We start from the raw sequence: 22688 nt of genomic DNA, 5'->3' as shown, positions 1-22688 counted from the left end.
AAAACTATTTTAAGGTAAGAGGGAGAATAACATGCTTCATAAAATTTGGAATCATCCACAATCCAAGCTCACAATTATTTTTCTGTCCACCTACCTCTTTATATACACTTTGGCAGATATTTGATTATACTAATTACAAAGTTTTACACAGCAGTCCTCCCTTATCTATGGAGGATACATTCTAAGACCCCCAGTAGATGCCTGAAACTTCAGATTGGATAGTGCTGAACCCTATATATGCTGTTTTTCCATACATACATACCTATGATAAAATTTAATTTATAAATTAGGCACAGTAAGAGATTATCAACAGTAATAATAAAAGAGAACAATAATGACAATAGACTGTAATATAAGTTATGTGAGTGCGGTCTCTCTCTTTGTCAAAATATCTTATTGTCCTGTAGTCACTTATTTTTGGATCTCAGTTGACTGCAGATAAGTGAAACCACGGAAAGCAAAACCACGGAGGGAGGGGAGGAGACTACTGTATCTTTTTAAAAATCTTGCCATTACATACTGAGCAGATTCCCATGTCATTAAAATTTCTTTAGAAACATGACTTTTCACTGGCTGCAAAATGCTCTGCTGTCTGCATACATAGTGTGACTATGGCTATAGTGTAGCTATCCTCCTCTAAGTTGTTTACAGTCATTGGCTTTTAGAGACAACATTGCCAAAAACATTCTCGCACACAATTCCTCTTCTGCATCTCTTATCACTTTCTGGAACAGGAATGTTCCAAGCTCTGGACACACGTTACCAAATGGCTTTGGTAAACATCTGCAGGTCAATGTTCAAAATGTTGGTCAACCAGTATAACAAGGGCATCCATGAATAAGAACCAGTGATGCAATGTGGGAACAGGGCAGCAAAGTTCCTGGCTGTGCCATGCCAGGAGTTAGCCCTTCAGTCCTAGAATCATGGGGGAAGAATGGTGGGCCCTTGGGAGAAGGGCCAGATTGGCAGGGTGGTTTTTACTGGGAGGGCTTGGGGCAGCTCCTGTTGACCAACTGGCATTTGGTAATATTTTGACCAGTAATACAGTTTCACTGGAGCTTATCCACTGGACATCAGCCAGTGTTGGAGTTTCCATCTTACTCTCTCTTTCTCAGACTAAACAAGCCTCAATTATTTTAGTCTTCCCCTGCACTGACTTCATTGTTCAAAAGTTCAAGCCTTTTACAGATTTCCTAACAGGCTCTACAAATTGTGTTTAGTAAAGATTAGATTTGGTCAATCGTCCAAACTTGACCTTTTAAGCAATGGCAAAAGGGACAGAAACAAAATAGAAATCAAAGAGGAAAGTGTACAGTGCATGTGAACACAGCTCAAATGTTGAAAAAGGAGCCAGTTTCTAGATCACGGGATCAAAGCACAACATCAACTCTCACTGCTGTAACCAATGGTGGGTCAAAGTGGTAAAAGAATGGTTGTCTCAGTCAAACACACACACTCCTAGAGGTTGGTTTCTCCTTCCTCTGTGCCCCAGAGCCTGTCTGCTTACCCTTTTATGGAGCTTATGACAACATTTGATTACTATTTGATTCTATCTGCTTCTCCTACCAGGACCATCCACTCCAAGAAATTTGGCTTATTTTTTTAATCCTCAGAATCTAACCAAGAGTCTAGATTCTCTGTCTAGTTTTCTCTGCCCCAGAGAAGATACTCAATACACATCAAACAAATCACACACTAACTTGCCTTGCCCTTCACCAACTGCATTGCTTTGGTGAGTGAAACACCAGATACTCCAAGCTTGTTATTTCTTACTGTTTCAATCTGGGCTTATACACAAATCCTCATCTCTCAATGCCAGGGACTATGTAGATAAGACAGATAATTTCAGAGCCTGCAGAGTCTAGAAAGCTGGTTGTCCTGCAGCTACTGTGCTTCCCTTATATAGCCTTTAGAGAGGTAGGGAGGAAAGGCAGACAAATTTCTTTCTAATCATTGCTACTTCTGCCACTTTCTGTAAGCTCTTATCACATAAGAGCAGAAATGCCAGTTTGAACCCATCACTGGAGTTGAAAACTCAATTGCAGAAGACTAAACCAGGTACTTCTGAAGAAGTCTAGTAATACTGTCACTGAAGTCTAGTTTTTTTACTTTTACTGGTTCCCTCTCCCAAATCTTAACACCTAGCAAAGTGGGTCCCTGGAAATCCAATGCTCACTTTACTGTATATTTAATCAACCACAGTAAAAGAAAGAAGACATCTAACTTCTCTTCCCTCTCACATCTTCAGGCCCAGTGCCCAGCCACTGCTTCCCTTCCCAGTTTACCCCTTTTCTCACAAAGATATTGGGAAGAACTAGAAGACCGATGTCTCATCTCGTCTCCTCCTTTTCCAGCTACTTTGTGTAGAAAATGGATGGTTTCTTTTGACTTTAATTCCACTACTTTAACACGTGTTTCTTTAAATCTGTGTAAATCTATGTTTTGATCAAGCTACTGCCTCTCCAGCACTGGAAACACAGGAGGGCTTCAGCTCTCCAGGAACTGAAAGAACTGCATCCCAATGGCCACACACAATACAACTTTAATCTTTTTGTACGTGTGGTGGACGAATTTCTTTTTGTGGGGAAGAGTCAGGAATTGATCCAATCAGGGTATACAAACCAAATTAAGGAATAAATGAAAAGTACTAGCTGAACTTCCAGCCACTTTCCTTAGATGTCTTCAGTATGTACCTAGCACCAGATCAACAGTTTGCAGAAATCATGATAGCTGAGCTGCAGCCATGACAGGCAAGATTACTGAATGATTTAATTAAGTTAGAATCAAACACACTCAGCAGCAGAGTAAAAATTCACCTTCCCCAAAGTAGACCTCAACACATACAGAAATGTAATATGAACAATCTAATACCATTTACTTAAGCCTTGGCTTTAGAGATCAGAAACAAAGCAGGAAAAATTAGGCACAATCATCAAATCCTGATCTTTGCCTCAAATATCTGCTGTCATCACAGCTAGCAGTGTCTATATTCCCATTTACTTACTTGGCAAACTCTGAAGCCCAAGAAGGGGTACAAGTATTTTTCTGGATACTAATAAGGACTGGTTAAGTGATACAACTTGTACATTTGCTTCTGAGCAGAACAGCAATTAAAGATGATTTCTTCCTGTGCTGATAAGATTGCTGTCAGCATAATACATGTATACACCCACTTTATTTTCTCCTCTCTGAAGACTTACTCCTTACTGTTCCCAGGATTTAAAAATCATGTTAACAATAAGCAAATACAGCATGGCCAGATGCCTTTTTGTGGTCAGATGGTTCATTGTTTAAAAAGCTTCAGTTTAAAATCCAAGAGATTGTTAACAGATGCAGTTTCTGGCTAGAGACTGGGAAAAACCTCATTTAAACAAAAGAGTATGTTGTGATTGGAACTAAAAAAGGGAATTACCTTTAAAGATAAGAACCACAAACATTTCCTATTTGAAAATACCCCATCACAACTAACAGAACCCTTTTTGGACCTTTCATGAAAGTTAAAAAAAAAAAAAAATGACAGTGGATTGCTGTCTATGACAAAGCAAGGATGACCAACCAGTCCGGTAAGTTTTAGATTTGTTTGGACTTTCAACAAGGCCTCAACATCCATCTCTTATGCTCCCCCAAGATTACTCAATTAGACAAAATTCCAATTAACTTCTTTTGAATCGTTTTAGTCTGAGAAATATTTTCTGCTTTGATTTTGGCTCTGGAAATAGGTTTTCAACCAGAGATATAGATAGAGAAGTTTCATAAATGAACACTGAGCTTGATAAGCAGATAGCTGCTGCCGGGACTCAAGTCGCTGTTGGACAGGGAAACAGACACTGGGCTGAGCCAAGCTTGGCCCTGTCTGTAGGTCCCAGGCTCATTGGCCTTCACAACTTCTGTTCATTTTTACATGGAAAGTTTGCTTTTCACCAACTCACGCCATCTGTTTCGGTTGGCTTCAGTGGCCCCTTACTCTATGACTTTACTATGTGTGAGAATGTCTGTAATGCCCTGTATTCTAATCTTGAGAGACGGGAAATGTGACAGAGCCCTGGGAGTGTAGCTTTCCTCCAGCCTGAGAAATGGATGTGGCTTGGCTTGCTGGTGATAAGCCTGATTTGAAAAGGCTAGGCGAGAGATGTTCCAAGGAAAATAATCTGTTCTTAATATTAACGATGGCCACTATGGGGCTCTATTCTGAGAATGGGCAACCTGTCCTTCAAGAAATTACATTCTCTGAAGAGAGGTAAACATAATATCCTCCTCCTGGTTCAGTTTTCGTGTTCTCATATTCATTGTGTATTTCCCAATTTATTGCAGTGCCCAAAAATTCAGTTTCAGACCAAAGGCACAGTAGAGTTTTAACAGTGTTAGAAGCTCAAATTAAAATCTTTGGTGAAGCAATGCTACCATCCATTTTAAAGTGAGGCAAATCTAGAACCCATGGGATTCCCTAAAGAGTCAAAATGGCTTTCCCACTGATTGCTAAGTCATATAAGGAAGCCAAGCTGTTGGAATGAAGCTAGTAGGAGAAGTGCATTCTCAAAGGTCTGTGCAATCCAGCCAGGTACTAATAACAAAGGCCTAGCTGTCAAAAAGTGGGATTCTGAGGCCAGTGACCACATCCATATCCATCCTCCTACAAGAAGCAAACCCCCCATCATGCACACTTGAGATGAGGTTTTCAAGGGGATTCCATAGGTGTGGAAATTGAAAAATGAGCAGCAGCTGCAAGCCCGAGGTCATTACTATTCTCCAGGGTTTGCCTTTTCTAATCTAAGGGGCAGTAGTTTCCATGATTAACTTTCTATTGCTGTCAAGGGTGTAATAAAATCTGGGAAAGAAGAAAACTTTCCCTTCAGTAAGCTGCTCCTATTTTCCTGCCCTTTTCTTTCCTCTAGTGAACATTCTCAATCCCTCCTTTGTATTGTTTCCTTATTTTCAGAAAGAATCTACACTAGGATGAGCCAAAATAGACAAAGTCTTCTGTGTATACCCGCAACTTGAGGATTTCTCTTTCTCGGTTCTAGCAGCAGATTTTTAAGATGGCAGTGCGAAAAGTTTCCTTGTTTCCAAAGGCTATATAATACCAGTTTCAGAACTGAGCACATTTTATTCCATTTTAAAATTCCTTCTCAGTGTATTATATTTGTTTCTTGAGCCATGACAATCAGTTCAATAAAAAAGAGGTTTTCTAGTTGGTTCAATGTATACAAAGAGAAATAGCAGAAGAGGAGAGGAAGACATTTATTTCACAATGACATTTTACTGGTTACTACTGGATTAAGAACTCTTAAGGCTTTAGTTTGGAAATAATCTGACAGAGGCTCAGAGATCATACTGAGGGGTTAAGGCTGACCACATTTCTCAGAAAAGGCCACCAGAACTGAATCTGACACATAGTTCTACCAATTACAATTGCCCAGCTGGAAAATTAATGTGCTTTAAATTTTTTGACAGTATTCAGTGTAACACTAATGACAATGCAGTGATTCAGTCATCATGCATTCATTTCAAAGTATCAGATGCTGGAGTTACAAAGATGGATAAGACATGGTACCTCTTCATCAGAGGCATAAAGTCAGGTGGAGAGCCACTCACATAGGCTCACTGCCAGAGAGAGTCCCTTTATTGAGTAATGTAAGATGCTCCCAGGAGAGTGGCACAGGGCAATTACACAAGATAGCAAAGGGGGGCAGATGTGCTGAGAGACGCCACATGGGCCAATGGAGGTCCCAAGCTGCATATTGGTTTCACCTAGTAAAAGGCTTCCCTGACAGTGGTGTCTTGAAAAAATATTGGATTATTGTATAGTTTGTTCCTGTTTCCCTGGGTCAAGAGTGAGTCATCAAAGTGTCCACTGCCTGATGGAGAGCTAGGTGCTAGCCTTGACCTTCCCACTACCCCATTCTGGTTTAAATCTCTGTTGGAACAGAAGAGAAAGTGGCAAAAGGTGGCCATGAACAGAATTAGTCCCCAAAATGGGTGTAGGGATATCCTCAGAATCTGCTACAGGGTTTAAAAGTTGGCAGAGTGCACTCTGTTTCAGGAGATACAGTCACCATGGAGTGATGCCTGGTGCCACAGATACTAGGGAATAAGAAGAGCTTTGGTGTTTCACTGTCCCTTATATCCATTCTCCCCATCTCTTGAGGTAATAGAACCCCTAGATCTTAAATGGGAAGTGACTGCCCAGAATAAAGACTTTAGTCCTTTCAGTGGATGTGGCCATGCAACCAGCAGTGGGATACGAGAGAGAGTCAGCCATGTAACTCCAGGAATGTGTCCCTCAAAGTGGGAGTGGAGGAGCCTGTGCTTCCTTTCCTTTCTTCCATCGTTGGTTTGGAACATGAAGGGGCTGGAGAGTCACCTTGGTGCATGGGATGGGGCTACACCAGAGAGATGATGAAATGGAAAGTTGTCAGAAGGTGGTTTTAGAGGGCTGTGACCCCAAACCTGGTTCTAGACCACCTGTATACAGACTGCTATGTAAAGAGCAGGGTTGGGGGGAATTTGTCTTGTGTAAGCAAACATTATTTTGGGTCTCAGTTACACATGATTATGAATGATGGTTACAGGTGGAAAAGAGCCCAATGAAGTACTGACAAAAACAACATCCAGAGAATTGACACTGGCTACATGTAGCACCACAGCCACAACATAACACATTCAATCTGGTTTTCATATTACAAAGAGCTGTCCAATTCTAGTGGTGAAATGGAAGAGCAAATGGAATCAATGATTATTTTCCAGTTAACCATAATCACAATGAAAATCTTACCTTTTTCTTGCTACAGTATATTTGCCATTTTTTCTCAGCTGGAAGTGCAAACATGGCTTCTCTGTGTTTGTCTGTGAGGTCCAGTTCATCCTGAGAAGAAAGAAAATAATTAGTGTTTCATAGGATAAACATTATTCCTGTAGAGAACGTTATCAGTATCATCAAGGAAGAAAAAAACAAAAACACGAACACATATTTAAATGAACTTGAAAAAGATCAAGAAGCTAAGTTAGGTATGTTTTTCCATCACGAAGAAAGCATGTGCCTGGCAGGGGGCTAGGCATGGGGCACAGCAAGAGGGATGAGGCACAGCTCCACAATCACAAAGGTCAGGGGAGAGTGGACCAAGCACAGACAGAATTATCCTGAGCTACTGTCTACTGCTGAGTATGGTCCATTGAGCAGCAAAAGCTGTCAAACTTCAGGAATTTAGAAATATTGGTCATGTTAAAGATGAGGATTTGCTGGGGATGGCTTCACAAACACTAACAGGCTGGGCCCTGAAGAACTTGGATATGAGGAGGGGAGAAACAGACAAAGGCCGAGTGTGGTGACAGACAGTGTGTATGTGGGACAATGGTCAGCTTACAGGAAGCACTGGGTTTCTGCAAAGGATCATCAGTTTAAAGGCTGGAGAGGTAGGGAGTGAATAGCGGAAAGCTTTAAATGCCAGAGTAAGGAGGTTATTTTCTTGAATGAATTGAGGCAATGAAGTTTTGGGCAAGGCAGTGACTCCCTCATTGCATAAACACTAACTGATATTTACTCAGTACATTATGTGCAGGCATGTTCTCATTTACTGTACTTCTCACAACAACCCCAAGTGGTCTACTCATTACTACATCCACACTGATATAGCTTGCAAAAATTTAGGCTGAAGATTGGCCACATCAGTTATTCAAGACTGCACACCTAGCAAATAGTGGAGTCATGTTTTAAGCTTAGAACTGTTGAACTCCAGAGTCCAGATGTTTAGCCTTTCAGATCAGTGTTTGGAAATGTTAACTTTATAGTGGTGTACTGCTTAGACTGAACCCTAAAGGAAGGTAATTTATAAATGTTAATAACTAATGGATAACCATAATGGAATCATGAATATAAAGAGCTTAGAAAAAAGTTATTGGTGTTTAACAAGAACTTAATTCACAGTCTTTTATTTTTTTTCTACTTTTACTTTATGTTCAGGGGTACATGTGCAGGTTTGTTACATAGGTAACTCGCACGTCACTGAGGCTTTGTGTACAAATGATCCCATCACCAAGGTAGTGAGCACAGTACCTGAAAGGTAGCATTCCTGCCAACACCCCCACCACCTTCCCTATTCAAGTCCCCAGGTTCTATTTTCCCCATCTTTGTGTCCACGTGTCTTCAAAGTTTAGCTCTTACTTATAAGTGAGAACATGCGATATTTCGTTTTCTGTTCTGGGCTGGTTCACTAAGGATGCTGGCCTCCAGCGGCATATGTGTTGCTGCAAGGGACATGATCTTGTTCCTTTTATGATTGCATAGCATTCCATTACATATATATATATATATATATATATATATATATATATATCACATTTTGTTGATCCAGTCCACTGTTGATGAACATCTTGGTTGATTCCATGTCTTTGCTATTGTGAATAGTGCTGCAATGAACATACAAGTGCATATGTCTTTTTGGGAGAACAATTTATTTTGCTTTGTATATATACCCAATAGTGGGATTCTGTTGGGTCAAATGCTAGTTCTATTTTAAATTCTTCAAGAAATCTTCACACTGCTTTCCACAGTAGCTGAACTAATTTGCATTCTTACCAACAGTGTATAACTGTTCCCTCTTCTCTGTAACCTCACTAGCATCTGTTGTTCTTTGACTTTTAAATGATAGCCATTCTGATGGTATGATATCTCATTGTGGTTTTGATTTGCATTTCTCTAATAATTAGTAATTGATGTGATTGGGCTCTGCAACCCCACCCAAATCTCATGTCAAACTGTAATCCCCATGTGTCAGGGGAGGGGCCTGGTGGGAGGTTATTGGATTATGGGGGTGGATTCCCCCTCACTGTTTTTGTGATGAGCGAGTGAGTTCCTATTAGATCTGATGGTTTAAAAGTGTGTGGTTGGGCCGGGTGTGGTGGCTCATGCCTGTAATCCCAGCACTTTAGGAGGCCGAGGCGGGCAGATCACGAGGTCAGGAGATCAAGACCAGCCTGGACAACATGGTGAAACCCTGTCTCTACTAAAAATACAAAAGATTAGCTGGGTGTGGTGGCACACGCCTGTAGTCCCAGCTACTCAGGAGGCTGAGGAAGGAGAATCGCTTGAACCTGGAGGTGGAGGTTGCAGTGAGCCGAGATCGTGCCACTGCACTCCAGCCTGGGTGACAGAGCAAGGCTTCATCTCAAAAACAAAAACAACAACAAACAAACAAACAAACAAAAACAACAACAGTGTGTGGTACTGCCCCCTTCGCGCTCTCTCTCTCTCTCCTGCTATCATAGGAAAATGTGCTTGCTTCCCCTTCTGCCATGATTGTAAGTTTCCTGAGGCCTCCCAGTCATGCTTCCTGTTAAGCCTGCAGAACTGTGAGTCAATTAAACCTCTTTTCTTAGTAAATTGCCCAGTCTCAGGTAGTTCTTTGCAGTAGTATGAAAACAGAGTAGTACAGTGATTAGCATTTTTTCATATTGGTTGCATGCATGCCTTCTTTTCAGAAGTGTCTCTTAATGTCTTTTGCCCATTTTTTCATTGGGTTGTTTTTTGCTTGCTGATTTCTTGTAGATTCTGGATATTAGACCTTTGTCAGATGCACACTTTGCAAATATTTTCTCTGATTCTGCAGGGTGTCTATTTACTCTCTTGACAGTCTTTTGCTGTGGAGAAACTGTTTAATCAGGTCCCACTTGTCAATTTTTGTTTTTGTTCCCATTTCTTTTAGAGACTCAGTCAGAAATTCTTCGCCAAAGCTGATGTGCAGAATGGTATTTCCTAGGTTTTCCTCTAGGGTTTTCATTGTTTTAGGTCTTACAGTTAAGTCTTCAATCTATCTTGAGTTAATTTTTGCTTATGTGAAAGAAAGGGGTCCAATTTCAATCTTCTGCCTATGGCTAGACAGTTATCCTACCACCATTTATTGAATAGGATATCCTTTCTTTACTGTTTGTTATTGTCAACTTTGTTAGAGATCAGGTGGTTGTAGGTGTGTGGCTTCATTTCTGGGTTCTCCATGCTGTTCCATTGGTTTATGTGTCTGTTTTTATACCAGTACCATGATGTTTTGGTTTTTGTAGCCTTGCTGTATAGTTTGAAGTTGGTTGGTGTGATGCCCCCGGCTTTGTTCTTTTTGCTTAGGATTGCTTTGATGGTCCGTGCTCCTTTTTGGTTCTATATGAATTTTAGGTTACTTTTTTCTAATTCTGTGAAAAATGACATTGGCAGTTTGACAGGAATAGCATTGACTCTGTAAATTGCTTTGGGCAGTATGGTCATTTTAACAATATTGATTCTTCCTATCCATGAGCAGGGAATGTTTTTCCATTTGTTTATGTTGCCTCTGATTTCTTTCTGCAGTGTAATTCTCATTGTAGAGATCTTTCACTTCTTTGATAAGCATATTCCTAGGTATTTTATTCTTTTTGAAGCTATTGTAAGTGGAATTTTGTTCTTTATGTAGGTCTGAACTTGAATGTTATTGGTGTATAAAAATGCTACTGATTTTTCCACATTGGTTTTGCATCCTGTAACTGTACTGAAGTTGTTTATCAGTTCTAGAAACCTTCTGGCAGAGTCTATGGGGTTTTCTAGGTATAGAAACACATCATAAAGAGACACAGTTTGACTTCCTCTCTTATTTTGAAGCTTTTTATTTCTTTCTCTTGCTTATTTGCTCTGGCTAGCAATTCCAGTACCACGTTGCATAGAAGTGGTGAGAATGGGCATACTTGTCTTATTCTAGTTCTCAAAGGGAAGGCTTCCAGCTTTTGTCCATTCAGTATGATGCTGGCTGTGCGTTTGTCATAGATGGCTCTTGCTATTTTGAGGTATGTTCCTTTGATGCCTAATTTGTTGAGGATTTTTTTTTAACATGAAGGGATGCTGAATTTTATCAAAGGCCTCTTCTGCATCTATAGAGATGATCACAAGGTTTTTATTATTCTGTTTATGTGGTGAATCACGTTTATTGATTGGCATATGTTAAACCAACTTTGCATATCAGGAATAAAGCCTACTTGATTGTGGTGAATTAACTTTTTGATGTGCTGCTGGATTTGGTTAGCTAGTACTTTGCTGAGGATTCTTGCATCTATCTTCATCAGAGATATTAGCCTGAAGTTTTCTTTTTCTTGTGTCTCTGCCAGTCTTTGGTATCAGGGTGATGCTGGTTTTAGAGAGTTAGGGAGGAGTCCCTTCTCCTTGAATTTTTGGAATAATTTCAGTAGGATTGGTACTAGCTCTTCTTCATATATCTGGTAGAATTCAGCTGTGAATCTATCTAGTCCAGGGCTTTTTTCTAGTTGGTAGGTATTTTTTTGTATTACTGATTTAATTTCAGAACTCATTATTGGTCTGTTCGTGACTTAAATTTCTTCCTGGTTCAAACTTGGGAGGCTGTGTGTTTCTGGGAATGTATCCATTTCTTAAACACCTCGTTTGCGTGCACAGAGGTGTTCGTAACAGTCTCTAAGGATTTTTTTGTTTGTTTCCGTGGGGTCAGTTGTAATGTTACCTTTGTCATTTCTGACTGTGTTTATTTAGATTTTCTCTGCTTTTTCCCTTATTAATCTAGCTAGCAGTCTATAAATCTTGTTTAATCTTTCCAAGAAAGATTAAATTTTTGGTTTGCTGACTTTTTGTATGAATTTTCACATCTCAATTTCATTCAGTTTAGCTCTGATTTTGGTTATTTCTTTTCTTCTGCTAGCTTTGGAGTTGACTTGCTCTTGTTTTTCTAGTTCCTGTAGGTGCATCATTAGGTTAATTTGAGATCTAACTTTTTGATGTAGGTGTTTAGCACAACAGACTTTCTTCTTAACCCTGCTTTAGCTATGTCCCAAAAATTCTGGTATATTTTGTCTTTGTCGTCATTAATTTCAAGGATTTTTAAAAAATTTTTTATACTTTTGCCTTAATTTCATTCTTTACCCAAAAGTCTTTCAGGAGCAGGTTGTTTAACTTCCATGTGATTTTTATGGTTTTGATAGATCTTCTTGGTATTGATTTCCATTTTTATTCCACTGTGGTCAAAGAGTGTGATTGGTATGATTTTGATTTTTCTGAATTTGCTGAGATTTGTTTTATGGCTGAATATGTGGTTGATCTTAGAGTATGTGCCATGTGAGATGAGCAAAATATATATTCTATTGTTGTTGGATGGAGTGTTCTGTAGATGTCTATTAGGTCCAATTGGCCAAGCATTGAGTTTAAGTCTAGAATATCTCTGTTAGTTTTCTGCCTCAATGATCTGTTTAACACTGTTGGTAGGGTGTTGAAGTCCCCCAGTATCACTGTTTGGTTCTCTAAATCTCTTGTAGGTCTCTAAAATCCTGTTTTATGAATCTGGGTGCTCCAATACTGGGTATGTATATATTTAGGATAGTTAAGTCTTCTTGTTGGCTTGGGCCCTTTATCATTATGCGATGCCTTTCTTTGTCCTTTTTGATCATTGTTGGTTTAAAATCTGTTTTATCAGATACAAGAATAGCAACCCATGTTCTTTTTTGTTTTCCACTTTCCTGACACTTCTTTTACTTTGAGCCTATCAGCACCATTACTTGTGAGATGGGTCTCTTGAAGGCAGCAGACAGTGGGTCTTGCTTCTTTATCCAAATTGCTACTCCATGCCTTTTGAGCGGGACATTTAGCCTGTTTACATTCAGAATCCATATTAATATGTGAGGATTTGATCCTTTCATTGTGCCGTTAGCTGGTTGTTATGTAGACTTGATTGTATGTGCATATGTAGACTTCATTATCATGGCAGGTATTGTTCTTTCATTTCCATATTTAGCACTCCCTTTAGTAGATCTTGTAACGCAGGTCTAATTGCAACAAGTTCCCTTAGCATTTGCTTGTCTGAAAACGATTTTGTTTCTCCTTCACTTTATGAAGCTTAGTTTGGCAGGATATGAAATTCTTGGTTGGAATTTCTTTTCTTTAAGGATATTGAAAATAGTCCCTCAATCTCTTCTGGCTTATAAGGTTTCTGCCGAAAGGTCCACTGTTAGCTTGATGGGGTTTCCTTTGTAAGTGACCTTCCCCTTCTCTCTAGCTGCCTTTAAGATTTTTCTTTTTCATTGACCTTGGAGAATCTGATGACTATGTGTCTTAGGGATGGTTACTCTGCATAGTTTCTCATAGGAGTTCTCTGAATTTCTTGAATTTGCACGTCAACCCCTCTAGTGAGACTGAGGAAATTTTTGTTGACTACATCCTCAAATATATTTTCCAAGTTGCTTGATCTCTCTTTTCTTTCTGAAATGCCAATAAATACAGGCATTCACATAATCCCATATTTTTGAAGTTTCATTCTTTTTTTACATTCTTTCATTCTTTATTTTTGTCTGCCTGTGTTACTTCAAAGGAATGGTATTCAAGCTCTGAGGTTCCTTCCTCAATTTGGTCTATTCTGTTGTTAATGCTTCCAATTGTATTTTGAAATTCCTGTAGTGATTTTTTTATTTCCAGAAGTTCAGTTTGGTTCTTTCTTAAAAATGGTTATTTCATCTTTCAACTCCAGGATCATTTTACTGTTTTCCTTGGATTGGGTTTCAACCTTCTCTTGTATCTAAATGAGCTTCCTTGCCATCAGATTCTGAAATTCTACATCTGACATTTTAGCCATTTCAATAAAATATGTAAATTAAACACAGTAAGATTTAGATCTCCAAGGAATATTTTAAAAGTCCCCCTCTGAATGGCTCTTGCATATATCTGCAGTTCTATAATACTCATGGACATGTAGGCTTAGGATACTGACTTCACATCTTATATTCCCACCTCTATTTAGTCATCAAGTCCTGTTATTTCTTCCCTGAAAAACCTCATTTTTTTCCCCTTTGATTTTCCCTTTCATTCTCACTGAAACCACGAACACTTATGTCCTAATAACCTCTCCTTGGCTTCTGGCTATAGCCTCCCAGTGTTCCTCTTTGTCTTTCCAATTCTGCTGAACATGGCCCGATTTCTCCTAAAGAAGTGGTTCTCAAACATGAGCAAGCATCAGAATCACCAGGAAAGTTCCTTAAATCACTTATCATCCAGCATTTAGGATTGAACAGGGAGGAAAAGGTACAAGACACTGCATTTTCAGTAAGTTCCCAGGTGTTGCTGCTGGTCCTAAGACCACATTTTAGAACCACTGCCTTAAAAATGGAGCACCTGTGCTGTTTTGAGCTCCCAGTTCAAAAAACTTTATTAGTTCCACATTGCCTGCAAAATTAATTCTCCACTCATCGGCCTGTCTTTGATGTCTTCCATTTATAATCCCAACTGAGTTTGCCAGGCTTGCTTCTAGTTATCACCTTACACAGTATCTTGTTAACACCCACACCTCCAGTGCCTAGTCATGGCCTAAAATATGCTAGTTCCTTTGGGAAGTTCATGATCTTTTTAAGCCTCTATATCCTCATCTCCAGGAGAGGTACATCATTTCTCTTGCAAGGCTGTTGTGAGGATTGGCAAATCAACTAAGCATGCAGTAATGCCTGACACAGAGGTGGCAACTGTACTGTTGTTATTTCATCATTTAAACACAAATCAATTGCTACTTTCAACGGCAAGGTAAACAGTTACGTCACGAAAACACACACAGACAGTATTACTCCCTAACCACAAAAACTAGCTATTAAGAATTTCAACACAATGAACAACCAGAGAAGCAATGAGGGATTTTTTACAGAAAATTCCATTATGAGGGAACATGTTTAAAATGTTAGAATTTTGGCATACAGCTATTATATATGTGAAGTAATTATTTTTCTTCCTTTTTAATTTCCTGTTATTCATACCTGCACTTAACTATTGATGAATGGGAAAATAATGGTGACATAAATCACTTCTCAACAATCAGGTCAATTATTCAAACAGTTCAATAGTAACTTGCTTAGTTTTGGGGGTAATGTTTGGTTTGTGTGAGAGAGAACTGTACTATTAAGAGTGCATCCTTTACTCCACTACAGCACAGTTTTTGTTAACTGAGCAGAGGTGTGAAGAAACATGTGATTCCTAAAACCTAGAAATTCAAAGCAAAGGGTTTTAATATGTTTTGCTGTCACAGGTAGATAACTTCTGCTTCTGCTGAGATGCAGAAATGACCAATTCTGAACTGAAAGAACACATATGAACTAGGAATTAGGGGCAGGTATTTCATGCAGGAAGATAATTTTCATTGAGCAAAAAAAAATTACTGTAGGGTCTCTGCATATGATTTTGGATTACAGTAAGAAAATGGAAAGGAATAAATGGGTACTACTAATAATAATAGCTAACAATTATTGAGCACTTTCTATGTTCTTAATAGTAGTGTTTTATATTGATGAATATACTGTATCCTTACAACAATCCTATAAAGTAGGTCATATTATTATACTGTTTTCTAGAAAACTGAGTCAGAGAGGATTAAGTAGCTTGCTCAAGGCAACAAAGCTGGTAAACAGTGGAAGAAGAACTCGAGTCTAGACTGTCTGGTTACACAGCCCGTGTTCTTAACCACCACACTGTTCATTCTGTCAACACAGGTAGGCAAAATCACGACACTGATACAAACATCAAAATGCATCCATCTACTGAGTGTCTCTTAGCAAAAAGAGTGGGGTTTGTGATCAGATATCCCTGAGTTCCACATCTGGCTTTATGGCTTATGTAACCTTGCACAAGTGACTCAGCCTCTGAACTTCAATTTCTTCATCTGAAGACAGAATAGTCATATATTCCTGATAGTCATCTATCAAAAAAATGTTGTTGAATATCTATCTATTAAATTCCAGGCATTGTGATAGGCACAGGGTTCAAAAAGCTATCATGGAGCTCAATCCTCATGCAGATGGAGGGGAAATCAAATAGTCACACTAACTCAAGAATGATCAACACAATGAACAATCAGGGAAGCAATGAGGGTTTTTTACGGAAAATTTCATTATGAGGGAACATGTTACACACTAAGTTGAGTTCTGAGAGCCCACTTGTTATGGGGAAAGGTGGGACAGTGAAGGCTTTCCCCAGGAAATATACAGAGCTTAGAGGTACATAAGAAGTAAAGAGGTAGAAAGCACTGCAGACAATGAACAGCAGCCTTGAAAGCCACTGTGAACTTAATTCTTTATCCTATGAGCAATCTGGATTAGTGGATTCTGAGTGAGGAGAGTTACACAGATTAAATTCGATAATAACTGGGAGAGCCTAGGCACAATGACCAGGGTATAATAATAATAAGATCCCTACCCCTCCATTCCAAAAGTATCTCTGCTCTGACTCATTTTGATTTCATAATATGGCTGAATCAAGCAGGCAGGACTCTAAGAAACTATCACAGCCTTACAAGATCAATCAACACTTACTCACTGTCCTACCCATTCCAGGACCAGGGCCAGACATTATAAAGAATACAAAGATGAATAACAGATCCTGATTTCAAGGAATTTATAATCTAGTTAGGAAGACAAGGTGATAGAAAGCTTTACAGGTTCCCATTCTTTCCAAGATAAAGTCCAAATTCCTTAGCAGGTAAAGGTCCCTTCATGACATGGCTTTTGCTGACCTTCCCACCTCCCCTCTTCCTCCTCCTCCTCTTCCTCCTCCAACAGCAGCACCTTCTAGTGTATCCAAAAAGCAGGTTAATTGCTCACTGCATGCAAAGTCCAATTAACAAGAGTGAGGTCTGATACAAGGCAAGTGAATTTACTCCAAAGCTAGCTTGGGGAAGGGGCACAAAGCGTCCTGCCTTTAAATATGCCACTTCACCTTTGGAGCAGAAAACAGACATCTTTATAAGGTAAGGGGGTAGTGAGCAAGGGCAAGGGGTCCCCCTGCTAGCCTGGTGTCTTATCTACTCAACAGTTGAGTTGGTGCCTTTCTGAGCAGAAATAAGTTGTAAAAGTGGCCAAGCCGGCATACTTTTGATATGTCCTCCTGGTAGATGAAAGTCCTGAGGCAACCCCCTGAGGGTGGAAGATCTAACGTTATTCCCTAGAGGTGAACGTTCCATAGCGGGTATGTTTTGGTTTGCAAGTCGACTGTCAACTCTTGCAGAGAAATCTGTCTTGGGACAGACAGTAAGAAGAACTCATCCTGCAGGAAATGTCTGGTGAGGGGAAGGTGACAGGTTATATTTGCATTCTGAAGGGCTAATAGGAAACAGGGAACAGAGGGAAAGGGGAGAGGAGGAGAGAAAATGAAAACAATAACAGTAACTCATGCCCTTTTTCTTAGAAAAAATGATAGCACTTAAAACTATTACCTCTGATCACAAGTTGCCAACTTCTGAAAGTTTGCACATGCTGTTCCCCTTTTCCAAGGGCCCACCATGTCTAAGAGGCAATCCTATTCATACAAGCTTTTACAAGGCATCAGCTATTCCCTCCAGGTAGCCTATCCTGCCTTTCTGGGGATGAGTAGCTCCTCTGTACTTTGTGGAATTTATCACATTGCTATATGTTATTGGTATGTCTGACTCTCATTGTGAACTCGTTCCCAAAAGACGCGAACTCAATTTGTTCTATTCATCTTTGCATTAGTTGCCAGTACTTAAAAGCAGTCTGACATAGCAGAAATGAAAAAAAAAAAAAAAAAAAAAAAAAAAGGAAGGTGTGCAGAAAGTAGAGAAGATGGGGAAGCTGGGAGGGAGGAAGGGAAGGGATATTTCAAGATATAGTGAGGATTATTTGATTATTTTATTGTTTAGAGATAGGGTCTCTCTCTGTCATCCAGGCTGGAGTGCAGTGGTGTGATCATAGCTCACTGTAACCTTGACCTCCTGTGCTCAAGCCATCCTCCAGCCTCAGCCTCCCAAAGTGCTGAGATTACAGGCATGGGCCATGGCACATGCCCAATGCATTTCAAAGATTAAAGCCTATTATTTGAGGTGAAATGCACATACAGTGAAATGTACAGATGTTAGGTATACAGTTTTTGAGTTTGGCAAAGGTATACATTGAAGTAACACTTAACACCTTAGAATCTAGTGGTACCATCTTATACTCATGTCAGCAATACACGGCAGTTCCAGTTACTCCACATTCTCATCAACACTTGGTGCTGTTTTTTTAAATTTTAGCTCTTCTAGTTTCTGTTAAGTACGATCTCAATGCAGTTTTAGTTTACGTTTTCCTAATGACAACTGGTGCTAAATATAACTTTTCACATGTTTACTGGCCATTCATACATGTTCTTTTGTGAAATGTTTGTTCAAATCTTTTGCCCATTTTTATTGAGTTACCTGTCTTATTTTTACTGATTTAAAGTAATTCTTTATATATCCTGGAAACATGTCCTTTGCCAGAGGTATATATTAAGAATATTTCTCCTAGCCTGTGGCTTGCCTTCTCATTTTGTTAATATTTTGATCACCACGTGTTTTTTAAAATTTTAATGAAGTCTAATTTATCAGTTTTTAAAATATAGTTAATGATTGTAAATCTTCTCTAAGAAATTCTACAACTTATAGGTAAAAAAAAAATTGTATGGTTTCTTCTGGAAACTGTACGGTTTTAGTTTTAGCTTCTATGTTTGAATCTCCAGTCCCTCTCACAGACCCTACTTCTGGATAACACACAGTATTTCTTTAGTTACAAAACAGCTGGATTGTTTTTGCCTTGTCTCTTCTAACTATGCATATTCATTTAGATAGGCTGCTGGGCAAGAAGGGCAATGAAAGCAAAGTTGATGGGAGAAGGAAAAAATAATGGATACAAAACAATTTGAAAATCATTCTTCAAATTACTTCAAGGTAACATTTCAGGAGATTTTTCATTTTGGTAATTAAATACTAAAGGAAGCATTCATGAAAAATAAAGCAATTAGTATCACTGCATCTCAATAGTATCTCTTAATATGAATTTCTTAGAAAAAGTAGATCTACAGAGGCAGAAAGTGGATGATTGTCTGGGGCCTAGAGGCAAGGGCAGGGATGACTGCAAATGGGCACAAGGGGAGATGGGATGCTGGAAGTGTTATAAACTATGGCGGTGATGGTTAACAACTATAAACATTTATTAAAACTCAAACTGTACAATTACAAGAGGTGAATTCTATGACATATAAATTATCCCTCAATAAAGCTGTCAAAAAAAAATCAAGCCTGCTTGTTGGAGCCCCAGGAAAACAAACAAAAAATTCTATATAGACAAAGTAGAAAAAATACAGCTTTGTATATACATAGTAAGAAAAGAAAATTCTGTTTGAACATTAGATAAACCAAGGAGTTGGCTTAAAAGAGAAACTGATTGGAAAGAAGTGTATGAAGAAGGAGGAAAGAAAACTGTGTACTCCTTTAAAGTAAGTAGCTCAATCTGGGAAATGTTACAATTTCAGACACAGCATTCCTTTGAAATCAAAGATCACTTCCTTAAAACATCCTTATCCTTTCTTTGAAAGTTACATAAATTATATTAGTGTGTATTCCATTTAGGCCAAGCAACAGGCAATGTTTCCCCCAAGGTCCCTTTGTAATTAAGTGATATGTTAATATTAACAAGAAGTCCTTAAGAACCTTTTCAGTTTTTTGTTTTTCCCCCTAATACTGACTCTACAGAAAAGTATAGTAGTGTCCTCTTATTCTCTGAATTCTGAATTCACTTTCTGCCATTTCAGTTACCTCTAGCCAACTGTGGTCCAAAAGTATAAATTAAGAATTCTAAAAGAATAAATTCCAGAAATAAAAAATTCCTAAGTTTAAAATTGTGTGTCATTCTGGGTATTGCAATGAAATCTCACTTAGTCCTGTGCAGGCCATGAATCACCCTTTGTCCAGCATATTCAGGCTGTATACATTCCTTGCTCGTTAGTCATGAATATCTAACCATCAGCATCCTCATGGTTCCATGATCCAGGTTCACCCGCAGCAGATGATCTTCCTCCTGACATTTCATCTCAAGGTCAATAGTAGGCTAACACTACCTCGTGATGCCTATGTCATTCACCTCACTTCATCTGATCACACAGGCATTTTATCATTTCACATCATCACCAAAAGAAGGGTGAGTACAGTAAGATATTTTAAGAGAGGAGGAGACCACATTCACATTAACATTTATTACAACCTATTGTTACAACTGTTCTATTTTATTATTAGTTATTGTTGTTAATCCCTTACTATGCCTAATTTATAAAGTTTAACATAGATATATATGTATAGGAAAAAAACATAGTATATATAGCGTTCAGTACTATCTGTGGTTTCAGGCATCCACAGGGGAGGGGAGGGTTTTAGATGGGCCATATGCCCTGCTGGTAAGGGAGGACTACTGTACCAGATCATCTGTGAGTTAACAGCCAGGTTTTTCACTATGATTACAAACAGATATAATTACTCAAACCCCAGGAAGCACCCTAGTTGAGTATAGAATCTAAATCTTACTACATCTTAGACTTGGGTGGCCGAGCTCCTTTCATTGGTCAGAGAATTTTTTTTTCATGTTATTCTCTATGGGTAGAGTTTTAAAAGTCAAACGAAAATGATTAAGCAAGAGATAAAAGGAGAAACCTTTGCATCAAGCATCATGCCTCTCCAGAGAAAGTTTTAGTTTCTCAAAAACTAAAACCAACAGATTAAAAGGCTTTTCTTCTTGGAGATGATATTAATTATACTTTTATATATTTATATATTTTACATATTTATAATATTTTGGAGAAAAGATTTTTTTTTATTATTAAGAAGAAAGGACCTCTGAGGGAAGCCCAGCTGTGGGAACTAAAGTTCTAGGCTTCATCCGTAACAAAGTGCATTATTAAGCCCCACTTCTAAGAGATTCTGTACAAAGAAACCTTACCAATTCCACACTGTAGAATAAGCAGGCAGTTCTGTAGAGAAACCTACATAAATCAGAAAACAATTGGCATGCTACAAATCAATCGAAGGAAATGGATTCATTTGCTAGATAAAGCAAGGGAAGGAATTTTGAAATAATATACAATAAGGGTCTTGAATGAGTTGAAAGACTAACACTTTAGAAGAAAAAGCTCTTTTCAGAGATTTTAGCTAAACTGAAATATGGGATCATTTATAAAACCTCTAAAGCAATATCTAAAGCATTTATTATTTGAAAATCTACCTAATCAATAGATTTCAATGAGATAAAATACAAGTTTTTGGCTAATAAGAGAAGTCACTAAGAAATTCAGGATATCTATTTCTAATGAGTTAACTAACTCTTTACATACATACAAATATATATTTAGATAAGGTCTGAGGACATTCAAATAATGATTGAGGTGGGGGAATGGGCAGGAGGACTAAAAAAAACGAGAGAAAGAAGCTAAGACAGGCCCTTGAGGTTAGCCTGCCAATCAACTCGCTATTTGTGTGTGATTGTGTTTGGGGTTTTTTTTTTTTTTTTTCTTTTGTTTTGCTTTTTAATGGTCCTTCATAAGGTACCTGTCCATCTGACTCAATGTACAGAGTTCACAGAATTACCAACCATTTTCTTACTCAGACAAGTCTAACTTTTATTTTTCAAATTAGATACCTCAGATATTTGTCCAGAATAAACAGCCCCAATTCACCTATCCTAACTCCACCCAGAAAGGGTTTCCCACAAGCCCAGCAGGCTGCAAGCCTTCAGTTCATCTCAAGGATACACTCAACATTAGCTGTGCCTTTTCTGAGTTTAACCCTCTCCTCCCACCCCACAACTCAACACTACCAGAAATAAGTTAAGCCCCTGGAGAGGCACCTAAGCAGACCTCAAGTCACATGACATGGTGATAGTACAACATCAAGGGGAAGAAGCTGTGACCTAAAGACACATGACATGGTGATAATAAGTACAACATCAAGAGGAAGAAGCTAATGGCAGATTGAAGGGTGATGCTTTGGCAGCAAATAAACAGAAAACATTTTTATAAAATGCATGGAGAAAATGTACTATTAAGCTATGATAATTCATTAAATATATAAACATCCAGCCCCATTACAGCAAATGACCATCTCATCTGGGAATCATGAATTGCCAAAGAAGCACTTAAAATTTAACCGCAATGACCCTGAGAATAATATTTTAGTATGATGGTGGTTAGAAATCTGAAAGCTAGATAAGATTTTTGTCAGTTTCCATAGAGGTGCATTCAGTGAATTATTACCTGCTCCCAACCAGTCAGGAAAAACATAAATGGAAAACAAGAGAGAGCTTTAAGCCCTAAAAGGGATTGGTAAACACAGAGAACAAACCTTGGAGGTTTTCAGCCTGTAAAATTTCTGCCAGTATTCTTAGTCATTACATGAAATACCACAATATGACTCACCACCACCTACACAGTAATATTCTCTGTGTCTGATAGACATGTTTTCATTTGATACATAAAAATAAGAAGTGAGAAACACCACAAGCAAAGGCTGACTAATAGAAATAATTTCTAGTTTCTTACTACCAATGGTTAAGTGTATTTTACACTATTTCCTTTTTTCTCTTAATAGCAAGCAATGCAGACTATATTCAGTTGGCTAGACAAAGTCTGCAGCTAAACACATAGGCTTTTTATTCAGCTTTTTTACTGTTAAACTAGAAACTCATTAGAGTGACTTCAAGTTTTAATAGTCTGCATCACCAACAGTTTTCTGGTAATCTAAAATAAGCTTTTTTCTAAACATGTTAGAATCATCTCCAAATATCCACCCAAATTTCCAGTATTTACACCTATAATCTAGTACAACTTCAGATGACAAGTCTTACTAGATAAATTTTTTTTTTAACTTTTAAGTTCGGGGTACACGTGCAGG

The 22688-nt window shown here is 38.5% G+C and overlaps 1 protein-coding gene across 6 annotated transcripts in view; it reads right to left on the bottom strand.

Moving 5' to 3' along the window:
* Positions 1 to 22688, bottom strand: part of DAAM1 (dishevelled associated activator of morphogenesis 1) — a 183196-nt gene that overhangs the window by 73432 nt on the left and 87076 nt on the right. For all 6 annotated transcript variants that reach the window (XR_010151138.1, XR_010151139.1, XM_016926912.4 and 3 more), the window contains exon 3: positions 6773 to 6862. Coding sequence is in view for 4 of the 6 variants with exons in the window: in XM_016926912.4 (XP_016782401.1) it covers positions 6773 to 6862 (90 nt within the window). In the remaining 2 variants the exon portion in view is untranslated. The remainder of the gene's footprint in view (positions 1 to 6772; positions 6863 to 22688) is intronic.

The sequence above is a fragment of the Pan troglodytes genome, chromosome 15 (genome assembly GCF_028858775.2).
Source record: "Pan troglodytes isolate AG18354 chromosome 15, NHGRI_mPanTro3-v2.0_pri, whole genome shotgun sequence".
Classification (NCBI taxonomy): domain Eukaryota; kingdom Metazoa; phylum Chordata; class Mammalia; order Primates; family Hominidae; genus Pan; species Pan troglodytes.
The sequence above is the reverse complement of the archived record's forward strand: the minus strand, read 5'-3'. Positions and strand labels throughout refer to the sequence as shown.